Here is a 24,248-nt window from a genome sequence, read left to right on the forward strand (position 1 = left end):
TGTCTATATAAGGATAACTCTCTCTCTCTCTCTCTCTCTCTCTCTCTCTCTCTCTCTCTCTCTCTCTCTCTCTCTCTCTCTCTCTCTCTCAGTCCCCCTCCCCCCCACCGCTAATGAAAGGATCCGCCACCGTCCTAGCCAGTGATGTAGCTGTGACGTCACTACGGTCAGGATGATGGGGTCAGGTGTGTGGGAAAGGAAGAGGAAGGAAGGAAAGCGAAAGGAAGAGATGGAAGTGGAAAAAGGAAAGAGACACGATAAAAAGAAAAGTAAATATGGAAAAGAAGAAAGGGGAAGAGAAAAGATGGGAGGAAAGTTAAAGGCAGGAGAAGAAAAAGTCAGTGAAGAAATGAAAAGTGTGGAAAGGAAGAGAAGAAGAGAGAAACGATGGGAGGGAGAGAAGAAAGGAGGGGAGAAGAATTAAGAGGGGAGATAAAAGATGAGAGATGAAAGGGATAAGAAGGGGGAAGAGAAAAGACGACAGAAAGAGAAGAAAGGAAGGGAGAAGAAGGGGAGAGGTAGGAGAAGAGAGGTGTAAGAATTGCGTTTCAGTACTGCCCCTTTACGAAATGGTTTTATTACTCTCTCACACGAATCCATCACCCAAATACGGGAGCACCGAACGTATCCAGGTAACGAAGAATAGGTCATAGTAACAGGGTGGTCCATATATAACGCCTCTCATCCACTCCACAGGAAAATTTCTTGTGTCTAGGACGGCTTAGAGTTGTATGTGCATCATTTACTCATTTCCCACTCCCACCACCACGCCCACACCTGCAGATTGAGCCTTCCCCGGATCCTCTATATTACCATAACTGACGTGGAATGAGGGATCCACTACAAACCACTTAATCTTTTGAAATGGAGTATTGTTTTTCCTATCTCCACACGAAGAAGGAGCCGGGGAAGGAGAGGAAGATGTAAGAGAGAACACAAGATGATGGAGAAGCGGAGAGGAGAAGGGGAGGTGAGAGAGTGGCATGACACACCGAGGGAAGAGGTCGGGTGGGAGAGAGAGGAAGGGGAGAACGAAGATGGGGTAGGGAGGAGGGGGAGAGTGAGGATGAGGGAGAGGTGGTCAGCTTAGATATGGGAGATGGGCCGAGAGAGGAGGGTATAGCTAAATGAGGAAGGGGGTGAGGGGGGAGGTGGGGGAGTGAATGTTAGGATGTGGGAGGGGGGAAATGAAGTGATATATATATAGGGAGTTGTAAAGGGAGGGAAGGGAGGGTAAGAAGCGGGAGACGTGGGGAGACAAAGGATTGAAGGGAGGAATGGAGAGAGGGGTAGGTGGACGTGGAGGGGGGGGAAAGAAGAGGAATAATGTGGAGGGAAGTGGAATGACGTGGAGGGAAGGGGCATGACGTGAGGAGGAGGGAAGGGGAAGAGAGAGGGGAGGGGGAAAGGAGGGGGACAAGGACAACGGAAGCCAATCCGGACGATCACCAGGACACTTAACCCACTCACAGCTGGTGTAGGTGGGGGGAGGGGAGGGGAAGGAGGGAGGGAAGTGGAAATAGGAGGGGCAGGGGAGTGGGGAATGAGAGAAGAGGGGAGTTGGGCGGTGAAATGGGAGAGCAAAAGGAATGGGGAAGGAGTGAAAGTAGAAGGGGGAGGAGGAGGGGAGAGAAGCTGTAGAGGGGGTGAATAATCCTCATCTCCCTACACCAGAGGGAATCGAACTTGTGGCCACACGAATATTACCCCAACCCACGAACTTCCCCACTACCACAGGGAGGGGGATGGGAAGGGGGATTTGGAAAGAGGGGAATGTGAAAGACAGGAGGGGAAATGAGAGTTAAGCGGGAGAGAGGAGGAAAAGAGTAGTAAGAGAGGGAAATTAGAGATTATCCCTTTCAGTCCGATGACCCATTTTGTTTTTGTTTTTTTTCTCTCTCTCCAGGCGACTTTATTCAGTTTAAGAGATTTTTTTCGAACAGGAAGAGATCAGATATTATTATGCGAGCGATCCTTCAACTTAGTAAATTGTCAGGAGATAGCTTTTACCTCAACTTGGCCTAAAATTGCTGTCTGTCCATCTTGAGTTATGAGTTACAACAATAAATTAACTCGGGAATATGATGCTAGTCACGAAGAAGTTATTTGGAAAGGGTTTTGAAAATTGCCGTATCACCTGAGTTGCAGATAAAACTTAGAATATGATGCTGGTTACGAAGAAGTGCTATGGGAAGGTTGTAAAAAATAATGTCATCCCTCCATCTTGACATCCGAATAGTAACAACAGATTAAACTTTAGAATATGGTGCTAGTCACGAAGAAGTGCTATGGAAAGGATGTAGAATTGTAGTCTTTTTTCTGTATTTGAGCTACGTGATATAAGTTGCAAAGGAACGAAAATCTGGGCCAAGTTAAAAAACAGTATAGAATAAAATTAGAATTAAATGAGAAAATACGGGGGACATAATCGGAGTGAAGGGGGAGAGGAGGGGAGTGTTAATAAGGGTGGGGGAGAAGGAAAGGGAGGGGGAGAGGGGGTGATAAACAAGGGGGGAATGACGTAAAAAGGGGTGATGTTGATATGAGGAGGGAGGAAAAAGCGATAAGGGAGAGGGGAAGGGGGTGGTTAGGAGGGAGAGGGAAGAGGATGGGTAGGAGAGGGGAAGGGGAGGGGTAGTGGGGAAGAGGAAAGGGAGTAGTGAGGAAAAGAGGGAGTGGAGGGATAGTGGAGAAGAGAGGAGAGGTTAGGGAGGGTCAAGGTTAATCGAAATATTATGTTCACTTTGTTCATACTTTCTCTGGAAATTTCTAGTTCTCCTTACTAACTCACTCAAGCTGTGCAGGTAGTTTTGTTATTCAGGTATATTCATTATATTGTTTTTATACACGTCATTATTCATCCAAGCTCTTGTGTTAGGCAGGTGTGTGTGTGTGTGTGTGTGTGTGTGTGTGTGTGTGTGTGTGTGTGTGTGTGTTTTGATTTAGTCTGGCGTTTATTTCTAGGAGTTATTTTTATTTGCTTATATTTGCTTGTCGAGTTTTGATCTTGGTCTAGTTTTTGTTTCTTGTTTGCGTTTACCTTCTGTACTGTACTTAACGTCTTCAGCCTGGTTACTTATTTTTCCTTATATTCTCGCTATCACCAGACGATTTTTTTAGCTGAAGGGGTTAGATATACCCTTCACAACCCCCTCACTACTAGAGGTGTTCCCTAAAGTAGAAGGAAATCGTCCGTTGGTGGCAAGAATGAATCAGTAAAGTACGTATACCACGGGATTGGGGCATGGACGATCCCAAAAACGTTCGTATCAAAGGACGTAACGAGCTGACGAAACGAACGAAGGGTGTATCAGTACGTACACTCCTATTTTTATCTTGGCACAATGCGGGAGAGGGCCGCCTTCACGTGGTGGCACTGATATACCTGGGCAGTGGAGTTACCTGGTTGTAGGTTTCCGTTGTATGGATCATTTTTGCAGTTTGATTTTCCCGAGATGACAGTTTTTTACTTTTTTTTCCCCTAACCTACCCTAATGACTAACAAATCAACCAAACCTGATACTAAGAAAGCAGGCCTAACCTAAGCTAGACTTTCGTGAATGTAAAGGAAAAAAAATTGCAAAACCAACACGGAATTCAGCCACCCAATGTGTGTGTGTGTGTGTGTGTGTGTGTGTGTGTGTGTGTGTGTGTGTGTGTGTGTGTGTGTGTGTGTGTTTCCTGGACATTACCTTACCCACCCTGTGCATGAAAGAGAGGATAATGAAGCTGTAATTAACCCCTTCAGTTCGAAAAGTGACTCTAAAGCTCAATAAAGTTTGTGTGGAATTAGCAAGAAGCAAAATGAAAAGAAAAAGAAATATATGACCACAATGGATGGAATTAGAGGGCTTTGGGAAAGAGGGGGGGGTGTCTTGTTTTCATTTTGTTTATTAATCTACCTGCGTGATGTGAGGGGGAATACCTGCCCGTAAATTAACAGGTATACTAATTAAGAATATGCGTCATCCCCGCCTCACCTGTGACGTTGGCCTAATGAGTAGCGAAGAACAGGTGATTACTGATGTACGTCCGTGTTGCATCAGGTCGTGCAATGAAGGTACTGCAGCACCGTCTCTCTCTCTCTCTCTCTCTCTCTCTCTCTCTCTCTCTCTCTCTCTCTCTCTCTCTCTCTCTCTCTCTTTGGGCGTTTTATTTTTCCCAGGAAGATGTAGGATTGATTTGGTAGGGATGTGTTAAGTTTTGTTAGTCTGGTAGAGAGAGAGAGAGAGAGAGAGAGACCTTCAGTGAAAGTAAAAGCTAAAGAAAGGTAGATCCGGATACAGCGACTGAAAGTATGAGAAAGCAAAAGAGAGTAGAGAGCCGGATGTAGTGAAAGTGAAAATGAATAACGGGGAAAAGTAGGGGGTCAGCTGTGCACTGTGAAAAGAATTTTGTGGTAGGAGGAGGAGAGGAAGACTGGGAACTGAGTAGAAGAATATAGTGAAGGAAAAGAGGCCTCTCCCGGCTCAACCCTTATTTATTTATTTATTTATTTATTTATATTTGCTTGCAGCTCTCCACGTTCTTTTATAAAACGCCAACTTGTGCAAAGAACCTAATACAGCTTGCAAAACTTAGGCTTACACACACACAAAAAAAAAAGCCGAAATATGAGATAGAGAGAGAGAGGGGGGGGAGGAGAGGGTCAACGATAGTGCAGTCTTATGAATGAAGGGAGAAAGGGGCGAAGAGAGCGTACGGTAAGGGGTGGGGGTGGGCGAGTGGGGGGGTGGGTGGAGGGAGGGTTAGTGTAAGGGAGTGTGGTAATGGAGGGTGGGGGGTGGGGGTGGAAGGCGAGTGTAAGGGGGTGTGGTTCGGAGGTTAGGGGGTGGGGAGGGAGGAGTTTCACCCAAATTGGCCCCCTGGTGGTGGCGAGTGAAGTGTGTGCCTTTAGCAGGTAAACGGGGCTGTATCTATAAAATTTCTCAAGTCATGTATAAGATGCATGTATTTTATACCTTTATCTTCTTTCATACAGCTACTAAACTTAAATTAAAATATATGCTAGGATGGAAAATATATATATATCTCTGGAATACAGTTAATTGTTTTTGGAGACTTTTTCTTATCCTTTAAATTTGCAAGAAATCTTTTATAAATACGGCCACATTTCCGGTTTTCGTTTCGGCCGTATAGCAACATCCTGATTTCGTTTTGGTGACGTCACTGCATTTCATTTCGTGCGAATTCTTAGCTTGCGTATTTCGTATCCGCGTATTTTTTTTCGTTTTTCCGTTTATTTTGGTGAATGTGTGATCCATTTCATTGAGCATGTTTTTATTTAATTTTCCTGGTGTGTGTGTGTGTGTGTGTGTGTGTGTGTGTGTGTGTGTGTGTGTGTGTGTGTGTGTGTGTGTGTGTGTGTTTTCATCATACGTTACCCAACCTTTGCGTGGGGAAGAAGAGGCGGGATGATGATGAAGGAAGGGACAAGAAGGAAATGAAATGATGAGAAGGGAGAGGACAGTGAAGGAGAGAGAAGACTGTAAGTAATAGGAAAGAAAGGAGAGAAGAGGAAGGAAAAGAAAGACGAGAGAGGGAGGAGAAAAAAGAAAGGGAGGGGAGAGAAGGGGAAGGGAAGGGAGAGGCGAGAGCAGTGAAGTGGCCGCGAATCTAGTAACCGGATCCCACACAAGGAAAATAAACACACGGGTGAAGGAAAAATCGCACGCACTGGAAAAGCTTGCGAGAATTGGGTGATAGGATAGATAAGGAAGGCTGGAGATAAATTACGGATATCCGCATCGTGGCCGCCTGGGATAAACTAGATATAGATAAGCAGTTTCTTCATCATCATCATCGTCATCATCACCATTATTATCGTCACCATCATTGTCTTCCTCCTGCTCCTCCTCTTCCTCCTCCTCCTCCTCCTTATCATCATCATCATCATCATCACCACTACCATGATTATCCTCTTTTTCCAATAATTTGCGAAGTTGTTTGAATTCTGAAAAAAAAAAAAAAAAAAAAGGCCCAGGTTATTATAAAAGTAGGAACACTGTCAACAAATTACGGTACGCATTGATACAGCCACACCTCCATCCACTCATCAATCAAGTCATCGGAATCCTCAACATCAACTCACAGACAGTCGATCCACGAAAATTCTCTTCACCATGTCTCTGGAGTTAGGTCTGTATTCTGACTGACACTGGAGACTTCGTAGCAACTTTTCCTTAGCGATTTGTTTTGCATATCACACCGTAGCCTAATTCTCTTATCCATGTATCCCATTTATATTTAATTATGACAGTTTGCGTCAATAACATACAAGAAATTATTGAGGTGTATTATGAAGAATAAATCGCAAAGAGAGAGATGTTTACTGACAATACTACTACTACTACTACGACTACTACTACTACTGCTACTACTACTACTACTACTACTACTGCTACTACTACTACTACTACTGCTACTACTACTACTACTGCTACTACTACTAATAATAATAACAATCCTTAGATCATTCCATTAACCGCACACTTTAACTCTCTAGCTCCTAAATGGCGACTTTGCATTATATTCGGGTAAACGTCAGGCAGATTTATTTCGGTCAGGGGAAATTTAGGGCACCAGAAACGTAAAATATATCAGGATGTATGTTTTGGCCAAGAATGAAGAGCTTCGTAGTATATTCCAACTCAGGACAGACGATTTTATTCAGCTCTCAGTAGTAATAAAAAGGGGTGTAGTCTTTCATGTGCGTCTGTTTACATAATTTTGTCCATTCGCTTAACATTTTAGGTCCAGTGATTTAGTTTTCATTTTATTCTTGCTACCACCAAACAGTATTATTCGCCCATGGAGAGGCTTTTCGTACTGGTGAGGTTAGATAGAGCCAAGAGGTCAGATAGAGCCTAGAGGTTAGATAGAACCTGGAGGTTAGATAGAGCCTAGAGGTCAGATAGAGCCTAGAGGTTAGATAGAACCTGGAGGTTAGATAGAGCCTAGAGGTCAGATAGAGCCTAGAGGTTAGATAGAACCTGGAGGTTAGATAGAGCCTAGAGGTCAGATAGAGCCTAGAAGTTAGATAAAGCCTAGAGGTCAGATAGAGTCTAGAGGTCAGATAGAGCCTAGAAGTTAGACAGTGCCTAGAGGTCAGATAGAGCCTAGAGGTTAGATAGAGCCTAGAGGTTAGATAGAGCCTAGAGGTCAGATAAAGCCTAGAAGTTAGATAGAGCCTAGAGGTCAGATAGAGCCTAGAGGTTAGATAGAGCCTAGAAGTTAGATAGAGCCTTCATTTATCCCTTCACTACAAGAGGTCTGAAAGCTGAATTAAATCTTGTGAAGGAAGCAGGAATAAGTCAGCTATGCACGGCATCGAGTTAAAGGGAATCCCGGTGGCCTTTAAATGCCGTCCATTTTTAAAACGCTAGAGATCCCAGGACGACCAGTTTATCATCGATGAAGTTGTGAGTCACTGGCTATGTATTCTTGGCGGATAAGAAAGCTCCCTAACTCCTCTTCCTTAGCGATTTATTTTCGAAACTACCTATTAACATCCCCCCCTCTTTTTTTTTTTTTTTTTTCCTTTTTTGCTGCGTATATTCTAGTCGGTTAAGGAAGCTCCCTAACTCCTCTTCCTTTACGATTTATTTTCCAAACTACCCATTAACATTTGCTTTTTTCCTTCTTATATCTTTTTAATGTCGACATCATTGCTTGAGCACCACATAAGAATATATTAACGGAGCAGAAGCACAAATAAACCGGTAAGCAAGACGTTAGTAAGGTTCCTAATCGCACTAAAATACCGCCCTTTGACTCCCCGGTTAAGGAAGCTCCCTGACGCCTCTTCCTTATCGATTTATTTTTGGATAAGGCTGGCCAATATAGTTTTCTGCGTTATTTATGCAGAGTATGATGATGTTAGAATGTAGCAAGAATAAACTGGAAAAAATCGTCTACACATAGCAGAAGAAAATCGTCTGGAGGTAGCAAGAATGAATTATTTAAAAAGTCGTTTGGAGGTAGTAGTAATAATAAATCGTCTTTCGATAGCACTAATAAAACTCGTTTAGAGGTAGCAAATAAAACTGTCTACAGGTAGCAAGATAAATGGTTATCGTCTGGAGGTTGCAAGAAAAAAATCGTGTACAGTTAGCAAGAATAAGCAAAAAATCGTCTGGAGGTAGCAAGAATAAGCAAAAAATCGTCTGGAGGTAGCAAGAAAAAGCAAAAAATCGTCTGGAGGTAACAAGAATAAGCAAAAAATCGTTTGGAGGTTGCAAGAATAAGCTAAAAAATCGTCTGGAGGTAGCAAGAATAAATTGTATTTCGTCTAGAGGCTGCAAGAAAAAATTAAATATCGCCTGGAGGTAGCAAGGAAAAAATTGAAAAAATCATATAGAGGTAGCATTTTTAAAAATCGTCTGGAGGTAGCAAGTATACACTAAAAAAATCGTCTGGAGGTAGCAAGAATAAACTAAGAAATAATCAGTCCTTCCTAATCGAAAATTGATCGAATTTAATCGTTGGGTGTCGGGAATATATGAACAAAAAGCGTCATCGTAGTGAAAGGGTTAATTTGCCTATCTATACCCAGACGCTTCGGTCCCGTAAGAGGTGGCCACAAACAAATCGCCTCCATGTCTCTTCACTGCCCTTCCCTCAGCTCACGCACCCCCTTATCTCAGAGTAGAGAAATAATTATTGCATTTGTTTCCCTGTTGTGTTATTGTAATTGTCCGAAAATGGAAAATAAAAAGAAAGGAATAAGGAAAACCAACGCTTATTATCCTTGTTCCGGTGAGAGAGAGAGAGAGAGAGAGAGAGAGAGGGGGGGGGATAGCTACTAGATTTTTTTTGAGAGTTTAATAATTTGTCTATGGAATATGAGCTAGTGAAAGTGATGAAAGATAGTGTGAGGTTAATTGGCAAGATATGGAACGAATGTGCGAGGTGAAAATGAGAGTGAGATAGGCTAGGAAGTGAAAATAAAGAGAGTGCAAGGTAGGCAGTGAGAGTGAGTGAAGTTATATTAACTGTGTAAGATGTAGTAGTAGTAGTAATAATAATAATAATAATTAATAATAATAATAATAGTGGTGGTGGTAGTAGTAGTAGTAGTAATTAACAACAGCAGCAACAGGCCTCCTAATTTGGAATGTAAAGGGAAACTATATTAAAAAGTGTACTACAGTCGGGGCAGGTGGTAGATCGGTGTTAAATTTAGTACATCCTGTGACGTCACGACTTCGGATTAAGGCGTACAGGAAAATAAAGCATAACACGTAATGAATGAATGATTTAACACCGAGTTCCTCTCACTCTACGAATGACAGAGTAATTTTGAGATACCTGGAATTAAAATACTGAGAGTTTTTCCCCTTCCTGAGTGAGTGAGAGTGGTAGCAGTATTGAAACTCTTAGGTTCTTGTGCTCACTCTCAGGCTCTTGTACTCAGTCTCAGGCGAAATAAGTTGTTTAATAATAATAATAATAATAATAAAGCTGGAATATTTAAGGTGTGCCTGCTGAGATAGATGAGAATGGGAGTGCGTTAGTGGACATTTGTGCTGGGAGGAGGTTGGTGATAGCCAATACCCTCTTCAGGCATAAAATGATCCACAGGTATACATGGCGAGTGATGAGAAGGGTGGGTGGTGAACTGAATGAAAGGAAGGCAATGATTGATTATGTGTGTGTGGATGAAAGGATGCAAAGATGTGTAATGGATGCAAGAGTTTATAGAGGTTGGGGGAGTGGACTTTCTGACCACTACTTGGTGGTGGCCAGAATTAGAATGCAAGTAAGATGGAGGAATAGAAGAAGGGAAAGACGAGAGGAAGGAGTAGTTGCAAGGAGAGTGGAAAGGTTACAAGAGGATGAGAAAAAGGCAGAGTATAAGAGAGAAGTGGAGGAACGATTGGGCAAATATGAATGCAGATGGGAGACGTGGAAGGTGTGTGTAGGATATTTACAGAAGAAATATGTGCAGCATGTGATGTGGTGTGTGGAAGGAAGAGAAGACGGAGGGGGATGCAAGGAACAGTGTGATGGACTGACGAGGTGAGACAGGCTATGGCACAAAAGAAGAAAGCATACAATGAATGGATGAGAAATAGGGGCGTGGAAGAAGTTGAGAGCCGGAAGAGAGCGTTATATGTAGAGAGAAAGAGAGAGGTGAAAAGATTAGTAAGAGAGAGTAAGAAGAGAGTGGATGAGGAATTTGGAAGGAATTTGAGTGTAAAGTGGAGGGACTGTAAGAAAATGTTCTGGAAAGAGGTGAAAAGAGTAAGACAGGGTGGAAGTGAAGTTAGCAGGGGAGTGAAAGATAAAAATGGTAGATTACTAGTGGAGAAGGGAGAAAAAGTGAGCAGATGGAGAGAACACTTTATGGAATTGTTGAACATAGAACATGGAAGTAATGCGAGTATAAGTGGCTGGGGAATGGCTGGGAGAAGGAGGGAGGTGAGAAGACAGGAAGAAATCAGTAGGATAGAAGTTGTGGAAGCAGTGAAGAAAGTTAAATCGGGGAAAGCCCCAGGAATTGATGGAGTGTGTGGTGAAATACTGAAGCATGGGGGAGAGATAGTAGTAGAATGGATATGGAAGATGTGCAGATTGGCCTGGGAGGAAGGTAGAGTCCCGGAGGATTGGAAGTCAGGTATAATTATTCCCTTGTACAAAGGAAAAGGGGAAAAAGAAGTGTGTGGTAATCATAGGGACATTTGTCTTCTTAGTATAATAGGAAAAGTGTATGGTAGGATACTTATTGACAGAGTTAGAGAAAGAACAGAGAAATTAGTTGGAGAAGAACAGGGAGGCTTTAGGAAGGGAAGAGGTTGTGTAGATCAGATATTCATTCTTAGATCTTTAGTGGAAAAGTTTCTAGAGAAGGGAAAGAAGTTGTATGCGGCTTTCATGGATTTGGAGAAAGCATATGACAGGGTGGATTTACAAGGATTCTGGAAAGTGTTAAGAATTATGGAGTAGATGGGAAGTTGTTGAATGCAGTGAAGAGTATGTACGATGGTGCGAAGGCTGCAGTGTGTGTGGATGGTGAACTAAGTGAATTTTTCTCTTTGAAAGTTGGGTTGAAACAGGGATGTGTCATGTCTTCATGGTTGTTCAATCTGTACATGGATGTGGTAATAAAAGAGGTACAAGGTAGGGTAGTGGATGTTGGAGTGGCCCTGGTGAGAGAGGATAGTGTTTGGAAACTCCCTGTACTGTTGTTTGCAGATGATACTGTGTTGTTGAGTGAAGACGAAGGGGAGCTGCAAGGCTTGGTGGATGAGTTTGGGAGAGTGTGTAAGAAACGGAATCTAAAGGTGAATGTAGGGAAGAGTAAAGTGATGGTCTTTGAGAGAGGTGAAGTCAGTGAATGTACAGCGAGGTTGGATGGTGAGGAATTGGAAAATGTGAGTACGTTTAAGTACTTGAGTAGTGTGATGAGTAAAGATGGGGGTTTGGAGGGTGAAGTGCTTGAAAGGGTACAGCAGGGAAGAAAGGTTGCTGGTTCTTTGAAAGCAGTGATAAGAAACAGGGAAGTGAGCATGGAAGTGAAAAAGTTACCACATGACAGTATTGTGATACCAAATCTAACGTACGGAAGTAAAGCTTGCACGTTGTTGGAAGGACACAAGTCAAGAGTGAGAGCAGTGGAAATGAGTTATTTAAGAGGAGCCTGTGGAGTCACATGGAGAGACAGGCTGACGAATGAGGATATAAAGGAGCGTTGTGGTGTGGATGTGGATGTGATAGGAAGCGTTATGAGGAACACACTGAGGTGGTTTGGACATGTGGAGAGGATGGAGGGTGAAAGACTGACGAAGAGAGTGTATGTGAGTGAGGTGGTGGGGGGAAGAGGGAGGGGGAGGCCGAGGATGAGATGGAGGGATGGAGTGGAGAGGTATATAAGAGATGGGGGTGAGTTGGGAGCAGGGCAGTGAAATGGCGGGGGACAGGGCGACTTGGAGGCGATTTGTTTGTGGCCACCCCAAACGGGATTGAGGCTTCTGGCAATAGATAGATAGATAGATTTAAGATAAACGTAGTGGTTGGTGAGCTGCTTCCTTCGTGGCCTGAATTCGTAGTACTGTCACATCCGGATCCGTATTTGGTGTGTGTGTGTGTGTGTGTGTGTGTGTGTGTGTGTGTGTGTGTGTGTGTGTGTTCATAAACGTCTGGAATTGCAACTTTATAGGTAGATAAATAGATAAACAAATAGCCCTTTACTCAATTACATGTTGCAAAATGAAAAAAGTTATTAATTGATGCCAGAGAGGGTGTAGAGGACAGGTGATGTTGCTAGGGTCAGGTGTTGAGGCGCCAGGTAGACTAAGTGGAGCTCACCTGTACTAGACGGGGCCAGGTACAGCAGGTGTGAGGGGGAAGGAGGGGATAGTGTGTGTTTACAGGGGATTCCCAGCCGGAGAGAGAGAGAGAGGAATGGATAACTAGAAAAATATACTCATACATACATACACATTAGGCACACGCACACATGGATAGGTTGATACACACACACACACACACACACACACACACACACACACACACACACACACACACACACACACACCTCCCGCGGCCTAATGATAAGATAAAGAAGCAGGCGCCATTTATCGTTGGGATGTCCTTTGTCTTATGCTATCTCTTAGACACCGCCAGGCCCCTTACCTCGTACCTTATCCTTTGACTCGCTAATGATTGGGGTAACTCTAGTATTATTTTTCGAGTTAGCATAAGATGATTTTTTATTTTTTGGTGTCATGGGAACTTTTATTATTATTATTATTATTATTATTATTAGATCCCCCTCCCCTTACCTTATACCTTATACTCTTAGCTAACCCCTTCACTGCGCTGACATATACTCTCTAGTGCTAGTTAATATTAGTCATAGAGGGAAAATGGCCATAGTTTTGAAAAGCATAATGAAGACTTATTTAACTTCCCCAGTTCCAAAATTTCTCCGTAAGCTGGATCGGGACACAAAAACGCACTTACGATCCTTTCCCTGTAGTATCGGGACACAAAAACGCACTTACGATCCTTTCCCTGTAGTAACTCAGGTTTTGATTTGCAGGAGGGGGAAGGAGGCCGGCGAATCTTCCTCTGCCTCCTGTCGTAACTTCATAAATATATCTTAGTTACGAGATGAAAAATTACCGTAAGTTGTGTTTTCTGCCGGATGATCAAAGGAAGAAGTGCAGAAATCCTCCCTTGTCTAGTTCTTCCTCTGTAAACATACCTTAGTTACGATGAGATTTGATCGTAAGTTTGTGTATCCCAGAATATAATTATAGTCTCATGGCTAAAAAAATAATAACAATAATCGAAGTGAAGAGGTTAACAGTCTTATGATAGGGAAAGGTCAAGTATTTACCAGGTAAGTCCAGGTAAAGTTATATTATTCAGGTGAGTGAGTATGAGAGGCTGAGTAATAATACCTGTTACCTTTCACCATTGATTGGGAGGTGTGTCATAGTTAATTAGTGTTACCTGTGGACGCTTTTATACAGGTGAAGAGAATCTCATCTGACAAAGTACACACACACACACACACACACACACACACACACACACACACACACACACACACACACACACACACACACACACACACACACACACACACACACACACACACATTCCCCACCTTTCCCCTCGCTTCCTCACCTGTCGCATTTCCCTCGTTGCTCACTTACCTGGAATCAGTTTTAACGATCGGAAATATATTGGTCTTGTCGGAAACCACTCATCTCTTGTCTTTCCCCTCCTCTCTTTTTTCTTCCCCTTGTTCTTCTCCCCTCTGCCGCCTTCTCCCTCTTCTCTTTCTCCCTAGCTGTCCTCGCCTCTTCCTCACTCTTCTCAGCGCGCGCGCGCGCGCACACACACACACACACACACACACACACACACACACACACACACACACACACACACACACACACACACACACACACACACACACACACACACACACACACACACACACACACACACACACACACACACACACACACACACACACACACACATTTCTCCTCGCTTCTTCACCTGTCTCATTTTCCTCATTACTCATTTACCTGGAATCAGTTTTTACGATCGGAAATGTATGAGCCTTGTCAAAAACCACTCATCTCTTGTCTTTCCCCTCCCCTCTTCTTTTCTTCCCTTTTTTCTTCTCGTCCCCTCTCCCGCCTCGTCATCTTTTCAAGTTATAATCAGTCCCGCAAATTGCTAAAACTGAACAACGTAGATACCTAAAATTGGGCCTAGTTTTTCAGTGCCATTACAAAAACAGTCCAATCATTGAGCCGTACTAGCCTAATTCCCAATGCACCTGGACAGCGAGCTCCTTCAGAATGTGGCAATGGGAAGCTGGAGATGACACACGCACCCTCTCCTTCGCTTCCTTCCCCTTGCTCTCCCCTCTCCTTCGCAAGCAGTGAACGCCAGCCCTCAGTCACAACACCTGTGTACCCCAAGCGCACCTGTGTTGTGGGGAGGCAGGTGAAATGAGGGGAAACGGAAATGGGGAGTATGGGAGAGGGGGAGAAAGATGAGATGAGGGGAGGGGATGAAAGGACAGGAGAGAAGGGGGGAGGGTTGGGTTGTGTTGGGTTGGGTACTACGGGGTAAGGGTAGGGATAGGAAAGTAGAAGAAAAAGGGTGGAAACTGAGAAGATGTGGAAAAAAGTGGTAGATGGAGTGAAGGGAGGTATAAAGAGAGGAGATGGGGGCAGGGAGGGGGGGGAGAATAAGAGGGAGACAGTAAGAAAAAGAGAGAGAGATGGAAATGGCGGCAGCGAGGGAGGGAGGGGGGAATAGTATAAGGGAGAAGGGAAGGAAAATTGTAGAAAACAGGGAGAACGATGAAGAGGGAGGAGAAAAATAGAAAATGAGGGGAAGAAAGTGAGGAACAATATACGGGGGAGAATACACTAATAAATTTATGTATGGACGGATTTTGCTTGTGCGTTGAAGGTTGCTTGGATAATGTGTGAATCTCTCTCTCTCTCTCTCTCTCTCTCTCTCTCTCTCTCTCTCTCTCTTCGTATCTGTTTGTCTCCTTCCCTCCCAGACTAACAGCAATTACTAGGATTTAGTAGCTAATGGATTAATTAAGGAGGTTAATGGAGAGGCGGTGGATGTTGTTCTTGGGCCTTGAAATACCCACCATACTGCTAGGCCATCTTTACTACCACTACTACTACTACTACTACAACTATACTACTACTACAGGCTTTTATTAAGGTAGAGATGCTGACAGAAGTACCGGTATACATGTGTTTTAAACAGGTGCACACGTGTATGATCGTGTGTGTGTGTGTGTGTGTGTGTGTGTGTGTGTGTGTGTGTGTGTGTGTGTGTGTGTGTGTGTGTGTGTGTGGTCGGAAATGTCAGCTGGGAGAGGGGAGGGGGAGTAGGTTTAGGGGGAGGTGATGGTGGGGGTGGGGAGGGGGGTTGGGGGTTGCAGATGGCAGTGTGATGTATTACAGACCCCCTTATTACCCACTCCAATCCCCCCCCCTCCCTTCGCACGCCACTTCCTTGCTCTCTCTCTCTCTCTCTCTCTCTCTCTCTCTCTCTCTCTCTCTCTCTCTCTCTCTCTCTCTCTCACACACACACACACACACACACACACACACACACACACACACACCATAATAAGCCCTACGGAAGACGGTATTTCATTACCTCAAAAAAATAATAATAATATTAATTTGACCCACTGAACTCTCGCGATAAACCTGAAAAACACCTGTGAGGAATTTTGAACACCTGTAATTAGTGTGTACGACAGGTGTTCTGAAGATATATTAAGAGATGTAATATGTGTAGGTGTGAGTGTATTTGTGAATATACTTAACACCTGTGATGAGCTTTCGAACACTTGTATCGCACTGTTGAACACACCTGAGCGGTATTGAACACCTGTATTGTATGTTCAGCACCTGTATAATTTATGAACACTTGTAGACAGGTGAACTTACAGGATAAATATTGAACAGCTGTAGTACGGTATTTGCTGTGGTGTAGATGGGTGTAGGCATGTGTACTTGTGTAGGTATATGGAAATGCTGGTATATTTAGGTATGTGTGTAGGTGTGTGTGAGTGTACATATACCCGTATGTACGTGTATGTGAATGTTGGTATGTGTAGGTGTATGTGAGCGTAATTATGTGTTGTATGTGAGTGCAAGGATGTTTAGGTGTATGTGTGTAGGTATGTGTAGGTGTGAGTATGTGTAGCTGTATGTAAGTGTTCGTATGTGTAGGTGTATGCAAGTGTAGGTATTTGTAGGTGTGTAGGTATGTGGTATGTGAGTGTCGGTGTAGTGATGCGGAACACAGGTAATGACAGGTGTTTGTGTAGCTCAGGTGTGGCGGGATATTGTGTAAGGGTGAACCGTATCTCACTATGTTATTGTTATTATAGTGTGGAGGAATGATGGATGGGAGGGGGAGGAAGGGAGAAAATCGGATAAATATATGGAAGGGAGTGAAAAAGGGAGGATAAAGACAAGAGGAATGGAAAGGATGGATGGGATGAGGGAGGGAGGAAGATGGGAGGGAATGTATGGATGTATGGTAGAGTGTGGGAGGGAGAAGAAGGGGGGAGGGGAAATACATTAATATATGAGAGCGAGAGAGGGGGGGGGGAGGAAGTGGATGCGTGGAAGGAAGGAAAACACAAGGAGGCAGGGAAATGGATAGATGGATGGAAGGAAGGGAATTAAGAAGGAAGTCATGAACATCTGTCGATCCTTTCTATTTCGTTCATCACCATTTTTCTCCTTACATCTCTCTCCACCTGTCGTCCCCCTATCCACCCGTTCCACCTTGCTGGAGTGGAGTGGAGTGAGTGGAGTTGGTGGAGTGAGATCCGGGAGGGAGGCAGGCACCGTAGGATTAAACACGTTCTGTACATTAACACTTTTACTTTTTATCACTCATCGTCCTTCTGTCTTAGGCCGGAAGTTTCCCTAGCATCTTTTCCTAAGCGATTTATTCTGTTTATTTCACATTACTCTCCTCTTCTGTTACATAAACCCTTCCAGTATCGTCGTACTTTTCATAAATTACGTACAAAAGGATACTAACCACCCATATTTTTTATCGCTCTCTCTCTCTCTCTCTCTCTCTCTCTCTCTCTCTCTCTCTCTCTCGTTTACGAAATTCGTCTTTATATTAAGTATCCACTTTACTCACCCTACTTGGCCCGACATACGAGCCTACACGCACACACACAAAAACAAACAAACAGACAGACAAACATGTAAGGACACTTGCACTAACGCACAATGTCATTTAAGATACGTACAATGGCACACACACACACACACACACACACACACACACACACACACACACACACACACACACACACACACACAGTCAGTCTCTCTCTCTCTCTCTCTCTCTCTCTCTCTCTCTCATTTTCCGCTGCATCACTCGGTTTAGAAAAAAAAAAAAAAAACTTGAAGTCATGGACCGCTGCTTGCCTCTTCCTCTTTCTTCCTCTTCTCTTCCTCCTCCATGCTCTCCCTCCTCCTCTTATCATCATCTTATTTTTCATCCCCCTCCTCTTTTCTTCTTTTCTTCATCCACTGTCTTCCCCTCCAACTTTTTGCCTCTCCTTCCTCTTTTTCTCCTCTTGCTCATATTCTGATGTTACTTTACTTGGTCTGTTTTCTTCTATCAGTCAGTCAGCCATCTTCCTCGCTTTCCTTCTTTCTCTTCGTCCTCTCATTTTCCTTTTTTCCTCCCCATCCCCTTCTCCATCCGTCTTTCTTACTTCTTCCATTCTGTCTTCCCTCCTATCCTCATCCATATCTTTCCCCCCCCCCCACATCGCCCTCTCAAATTCTTCCTCATGCTACTCATTTCATCTTCCCCTTTGTCTCATCTCTTCTTTCCCGTCTCTTCTCCCTACCTTCGTTTTTATTTATCTTCCCTTCCCCCACTCCCCCCCCTTCCTCCCTCTCCCCTCCTCGTCTTCTTCCTCTCTCCTTCTTCTTCATGGTTACTCAGCTTAAAATTAGGGTAGACTCCTTTATTCTCATTGTTCCTCCCGTCCTTGCATAATTCCATACAATTATCATCATTTAGTATTGCTTAACTTTTTTTTTATTTACTTCATTCACCTGTACACTTGCTTCCTCCCGATGATTTTAGTTCATTATTTACTCCCCTTTGCTTCTTCCATTTCTTCATTTTCTTCTGCTATTTTTCATTCTTTAATCTGCATCTTTCATTACTCATTCATTCTTTGTTTCGTCGTTTAAGTCAAGTAACAGTTTCTTTCATCTTTTCCTTCGTTTTCCTACCTGTTCCCACCTGTCATCACACCTTAGTCACTCTCGTCTCTACATTTCACCTCCTTCCCTATCTATTCTCTTCTCTTCAGTCACTCTTTCGACTCTTGCTGATTAATATAGGTATGATTAACAAAGATTAGGTGTGTTATGATGTTGAAGATTAGGTGTATATTATCAGAATGTCGTGATGATGCGAAAATTGTAATCAGATCGGACAGACACGTACAAAGACTGATAATTGAGGTATTTTGATGAACTGATTAACTATGCTCAGACGTGGCAGACTGATCTTGATATTAATAGATGCAATCTTAAATCTGGGGAATAAAAATGAAACTTATCTGGACTTCAAAAATATCCAAATTGAAGGTACAGGAATTAAAATTGAAACTTTGACTTTTCCAAAAATATCGAGCTTTACGATACAGAAATAAATTACAGTATATTATTAAGCAGCCAGATCAACAGTACCCATAGGCAATAAAGGAAGCTAATATTTTACAGAATTTATAGACGGAGCATTGGAATTCAGATCAGGGAAGAGCACCCTGACCTTGTACCTTTAATTAATAGGGCCACAATTGGAGAGTTGTGTTCAGTTTTTGCATCTCTTTAAAGTAAGTTGAGAGAGAGAGAAAAGGGGGGTGAAAGAAGCAGGAAGGAAGGATAGGTCCTGGGAGAGAGATGAGGTGCTTAAATCTGAATTCTTTGGAAATGACAGATCCGGGAGCGGTGCCCCCTCCTCTCTCCCTCCCCACCCCATTGAAATTGCGGAAGAGGGGGGAGTAAAGATGGAGGAGAAAGATTGAGGGAAGGAGAGAAGGGAGGAGGGGGAAGGAAGGAGTGGAGGGAAAAGGGGAAACAGAAAGATGGGGTTGTTTAAGGAATAGGGAAGGACGTAGGTGAGATGGTGGTGAAGGAGGAGGGGAGGCGGTAGACTGGGGGAGGGAAGGATGGGTGAAGAAAGCGGAGAGGATAGGGAAGGGACAGGAAATAAAAGGAGAAACTGGATGAGAGGGGATAGAGAAGGATGAATGAAAAAAGGGAGTGGATGAAAATATGTGGATAAGGAAGGTAAAGAAGGAGAGGGTGAAGAGAACGGAGGGGGGGGGGAAGAAGCGGGTAATGGAAGGTAGCGTGAGGAAGAGGGGGATGGTAGAGTATGGGAAAGGTGGGAATGGAAGAGAGGAGAGGAAAAGGTTGGAGGATAGCGAAGGGAAGGGAAATTGAAAAGGGAGAGCGAAAGGAAGGGAAGGAGAAGTGGGAAATTGAGTAAGAGATAATGATTGAGAAAGTAAAGGATGGGAGGGAAGGAAAGGAAAGAGGTATGGGAAAGGTTTGGTAAGGTGAAGGAGAGGGAGGCGATGGAGGAGGAAAAAGGAGGGGGACAAGATGGAAGAGGAATCGGAGGAAAGGGGAAAGAGAGACGATGGGAAAAGTCAAGTGGAAAGCGGGGGGATGCTGTGAGAGGAAAGGGAAAGAGTTGAGAGGGGGATTGGCGGTGGAGAGAATATGAAGTGTAAGAGAGAGAGAGAGAGAGAGGGAGAGAGAGAGAGAGAGAGTTGAGGAGGAAGGGGCAAACGGAAAAAGATTGGGAAGATGAAGGATGAAGAGGGGGAATTTGGGGGAAGGAGTTAAAGGGGGAGTAGGGGATGCTGAGAGAGAGAGAGAAATAAAAATAGCCAAGTTTATATCAGTTAAAATAAGTGAGTTACAGTGGAGGATAAAATACTTACTGGCAATCCATAGGCTAAACAAGTAACTGCTCTTGCAATACTTTCTTTTAATCTTGCTCAGCTGCATGACCAAGATTTTTGTGCATGGTAATTACTAGTATAATGCATGGTAATTACAGGGTTAGTTAGATTTGATTACTTTTGACCAGTGTAATTGTCTGGAGTGAGAGAGAGAGAGAGAGAGAGAGAGAGAGAGAGAGAGAGAGAGAGAGAGAGAGAGAGAGGCACTGAATAAGAAGGAAGAGGACGTACCGTATGCATGGAAGGGGGAGAGGAGGGAATGTACAGAGGGAGGGGGGGAGAGGAAGGAAGGGAGGGAGGGAGGAAGGAAGGAAAAGAGGGTGGATACTAAATGAATGGCTAGGGAGAGAAAGGATGCAACAATAACCTCAGTAAACCAGACAATAAGAGAGAGAGAGAGAGAGAGAGAGGCATTGAATAAGAAGGAAGAGGACGTATGCACTGAAGGGAGAGGGGAGGGAATGCACAGAGGGTGGGGGGGAAGCAAGGGAGGGAGGGAGGAAAAGAGGGTGGATATTGAATGAATGACTAGGGAGAGGGTGGATGCAACAATAACCTCAGTAAACCAGACAATAAAAAAATCACGAAACCAAATACTTTTAACATTTCTCCATGACCAGAGCTACAATCATCCCACCCATCATCCATAATGTGTATATTCTGCGCCTGCTCAGATGTCAGACGGTAAAATAACATGCCACAACCATCCCTTGTCACGTATCTAAGACAGCTTCATATCTTAACCCACAGCGACGTGTTTTAGTAAGACACCAGACTTATGATATATATACCGCCACTCACTCGTTACAGCCATACCATTTAGTGAACTTGTTGGATATGGACTTAACCACCCGTAATCACTATCATCATCATCCACCCGTAATCAGAGTATCACCACCACCACCACCATCATCATCATCATCATCATCATCATCATCTGAACTTAGCTTCCCCTTCATAATTGTTAAGCAGTCTACGGCAAGGTGTTATGATCTGTAGAGGACACAGAGAAATATAAGACTGAAAGAAGAGATGATAACTGCATGACGCTTTGGGGGACTAGAGTACAAGAATAAGACAAGGTTAGTGAAGAAGCGTCATCCCCTGGCCACCTAACCATCAAACGAAAACTGGCAGGAAAAAAGTGAAAAGGAACACAATTCAGTATATGCAGAAAACCTGGTAAGGACATTACTGTAAATAGAAAATACTAAAGAAATGCAATTATATTTTAGTGTACCTTCAATAACAGAAAAAGTAAAAATTCTGTCCAGAGCAAATTTCTTACTGGGACGAAAAAGATTAAACACACACACACACACACACACACACACACACACACACACACACACACACACGCAGGACCCCCTTATCGTGTGTTCTAGGAGGCACGAGAATACTTACAAGCATAAAAAGGGGGAACTCCCAGGCCATCCCCCCCCCCCTCGTGTTTGTCATCTGTTACCGGTATATCACGCGTGGAATACGTGGGGTGTATTTTCTTCCCAACCCCAAGGAATAACCACACCGGCACGAAAATATTACAAAAAACTACGCACAGGATTCCCTCAAGCGTTGGCAAGTTCCGCTTTGGACGTAGGCTGTATTTAAGTTACCTGTGAGAATTCTTGACGCCTCCTCCATAGTGATTTTTTCTTTACCTGTATTACATCTCAGAATCGTCTTGTACGGTACCAGTGCAAACTGTGTCGATATTACAGAGATATAAGTAACGTTCAGAGAGAGAGAGAGAGAGAGAGAATAAATCGCTGAGGAAGAGGGGCTACGAAGTCTGACAACAATACGACCCTTGTTAGTGACTTCTCAGGCTCGTCATGCCCGTATTTTCTGTTCGTAACCTGTTTATTCTGCAATATATAGTTTTATTTTATTTTTTTTTTATTATACGGCCACCTCTAGACGATTTTGTTTGTTTTGCAAATAACATTGAGTCACCATTTACCTTTCCATAACCGTATTGATCTCCCTACGTTGAATAAAATTACGGTATAATTATGAAGGATAGGAAAAATACTAAATGTCAGGACTGAAGACGTTTGTATAAATTTGGATCGTGAACTACATAGACCAGCGTTAGAAAAAATAAATAGCAGGAAAAAGAAAAAACAAAATTCCAAATCCTGAGAGAATAAAACGGGCCGTCGGATCGTTCGTGGCGACTCCCGGATGTAAACAAGACGGATGGATCTGCCTTCACGTTCGCCGAGTACCGCGGATTCGGGTAAAAGGAATCCCATGCGGGGCCGTATTTGCCTCTGGAAATTCATGTGGTAGCGTATTCGGCCCCGGAAGGTGACGTGGTAACTTATTTGGTGCTAAAAGGCTACTTCATGAGAGAGAGAGAGGGGGGGGGGGCAAAGGGAACGAGCCGTTATATCTTAAAAAACAATATTTGTAAGCAGGTATAATTCATCCATGTGATATATTCCGTATTTACAAGGCTATTCATGGGATACTTCACGTCGGTTACGGTCAGGAAAAAAATAATAATAATAATGTTAGTAGTGGATTCACATGGTGGTGCAAATCTTCCAGCACCACCATGTGAATCCACTAGCATAAAAGTGCATCACCTAGAATAAATTTGATGACAGAATAAATCGAGTCATGGAACGAAGAATACAGTATTTTGTATATGCAGCACGGAAAATATGAAGCTTATTATGGAAAATATAGATGCATCACGGAGAATTAACACAATAAATCGGGTGTAAATCATGCTGCATGGGAGAATAAGCAGAATCGAAGGGAATCAATCGAGTAGCATTGCGGATGGAGTAAATATGGCTGGATATGTCACAAAGTAAATATGGTAAACCACAGAATAAATCGAGCTGCATCATTAGAACTTGATGTCAGGGAGTATCACTGAAGTAACTGAGCTTCACTGGAGGAAATTAAGCACAACCAGGTGTCATACATTAAGCAGAGAAAAAGGGGGGGGGGGGTCCGTACTCGTCCAGTCATTGTTAAAGGTTGCCATTCTAATTTCCCACGGACAGGTGTTAATATAGTAATATTTTACGATACATGCACCTCCAGTCACATAAAACTAGAATGCGGGTACATATAGTCATGGAAAAAACACGATTCTCAGCCGCAGTGGTGCCATAGTGAAAAGGTTGGCAGGCATGGATACAGCTGGTAGTGGAGCGGTTGGCACCCCTGACCTTCCTCCCGCTCGCGGTTCACGTGGAAACACAAAACACTGTCCCTTACAACCTCACTTCCTCGCCTCGTATATGCTGTCACTTACCTATCTCGTCGCCGTGGCCCGTGATGGCAAGCAGGTGAAGGATGTCCGGGGAGATAACATGAGGAACGCCCTTTAGTCTACCCATTATGACACGAAAATATGTAAAGGTTAGGGAGTAAACCTGGCACCCTTCCACTAGCCACCGACTGAGAGAACTACAGCTGATGAGGAGCGAGATGACGGATACTGCTAGATCTTTTCGTATTATAGGTTATTATTTACCGTAGTACTTACTGTAAATACTTCTCACTGGTACTTTGATTCGTGTTTGCAGCTTTATCAAGTGTTTTTAGAGTTAGGTGCAAAGGCAAATTTGTTTTTATGGAGAAATTATTTACTACTAGACGCATGGGAATTGTCAGATATTGCCAGTGATCTCCGTATCATGAAGTGCGAAAGCTTTACGTGGTCTGCATAGATTTAGTGAACAGAAAACGGTCATCACAGCCTAGATTAATAACATACAGGACAGCTGATAGAATTATAATTTGTTGATAGCAGTGTTGGGTCTTTGTTAATTGTTATCTAATAGTTAATCTAATCACTGAGAAGGCTTTGTGTTATGGTTCATCTCGTCAAGTGCGGGCGATAAAAATACTGGGATCGTAATCGCGGATCTTCCCTCTCATGCTCAGGACAAGTCTAGTACTGTCCCAGCAAATTGCCACTTGATTCAGACCAGAGTGAATCGTAGGTCCCTCAGAAAATATTAATAGTTGTCATTTAGGTTCCGGGGCGGTAGATAAAATGAATACCTTAACGCTCTGTGAGGCTGGTAAAATGGGTACTTTCTGTAGGGTAAGGTAAGGAAGGTAACTGTGGTAACCTGGAAGATGCGTTACCCATCACAGGATCAAAGGCCTAAAGTATGGAAATGAGCACCGCGGTTAAGTTCCCTCCTGGTGTTCAGCCCCACCTTGAACTTAT

At 43.4% G+C, this 24,248-nt stretch overlaps 1 protein-coding gene across 1 annotated transcript in view; it reads right to left on the reverse strand.

Annotated features, from left to right (window-relative positions):
- The window catches only part of LOC145408847 (fucose mutarotase-like), a 315,173-nt gene extending 291,720 nt beyond the window's left edge, over positions 1-23,453 (reverse strand). The window contains exon 1 of the mRNA XM_080279488.1: positions 23,322-23,453. Within this exon, the coding sequence (XP_080135614.1) occupies positions 23,322-23,406 (85 nt within the window). The 5' untranslated portion in view covers positions 23,407-23,453. The remainder of the gene's footprint in view (positions 1-23,321) is intronic.
- Positions 23,454-24,248: the final 795 nt, after the last annotated feature.

The sequence above is a fragment of the Coenobita brevimanus genome, chromosome 78 (assembly GCF_032717465.1).
Source record: "Coenobita brevimanus isolate Jiangsu-jjx chromosome 78, ASM3271746v2, whole genome shotgun sequence".
NCBI lineage: Eukaryota > Metazoa > Arthropoda > Malacostraca > Decapoda > Coenobitidae > Coenobita > Coenobita brevimanus.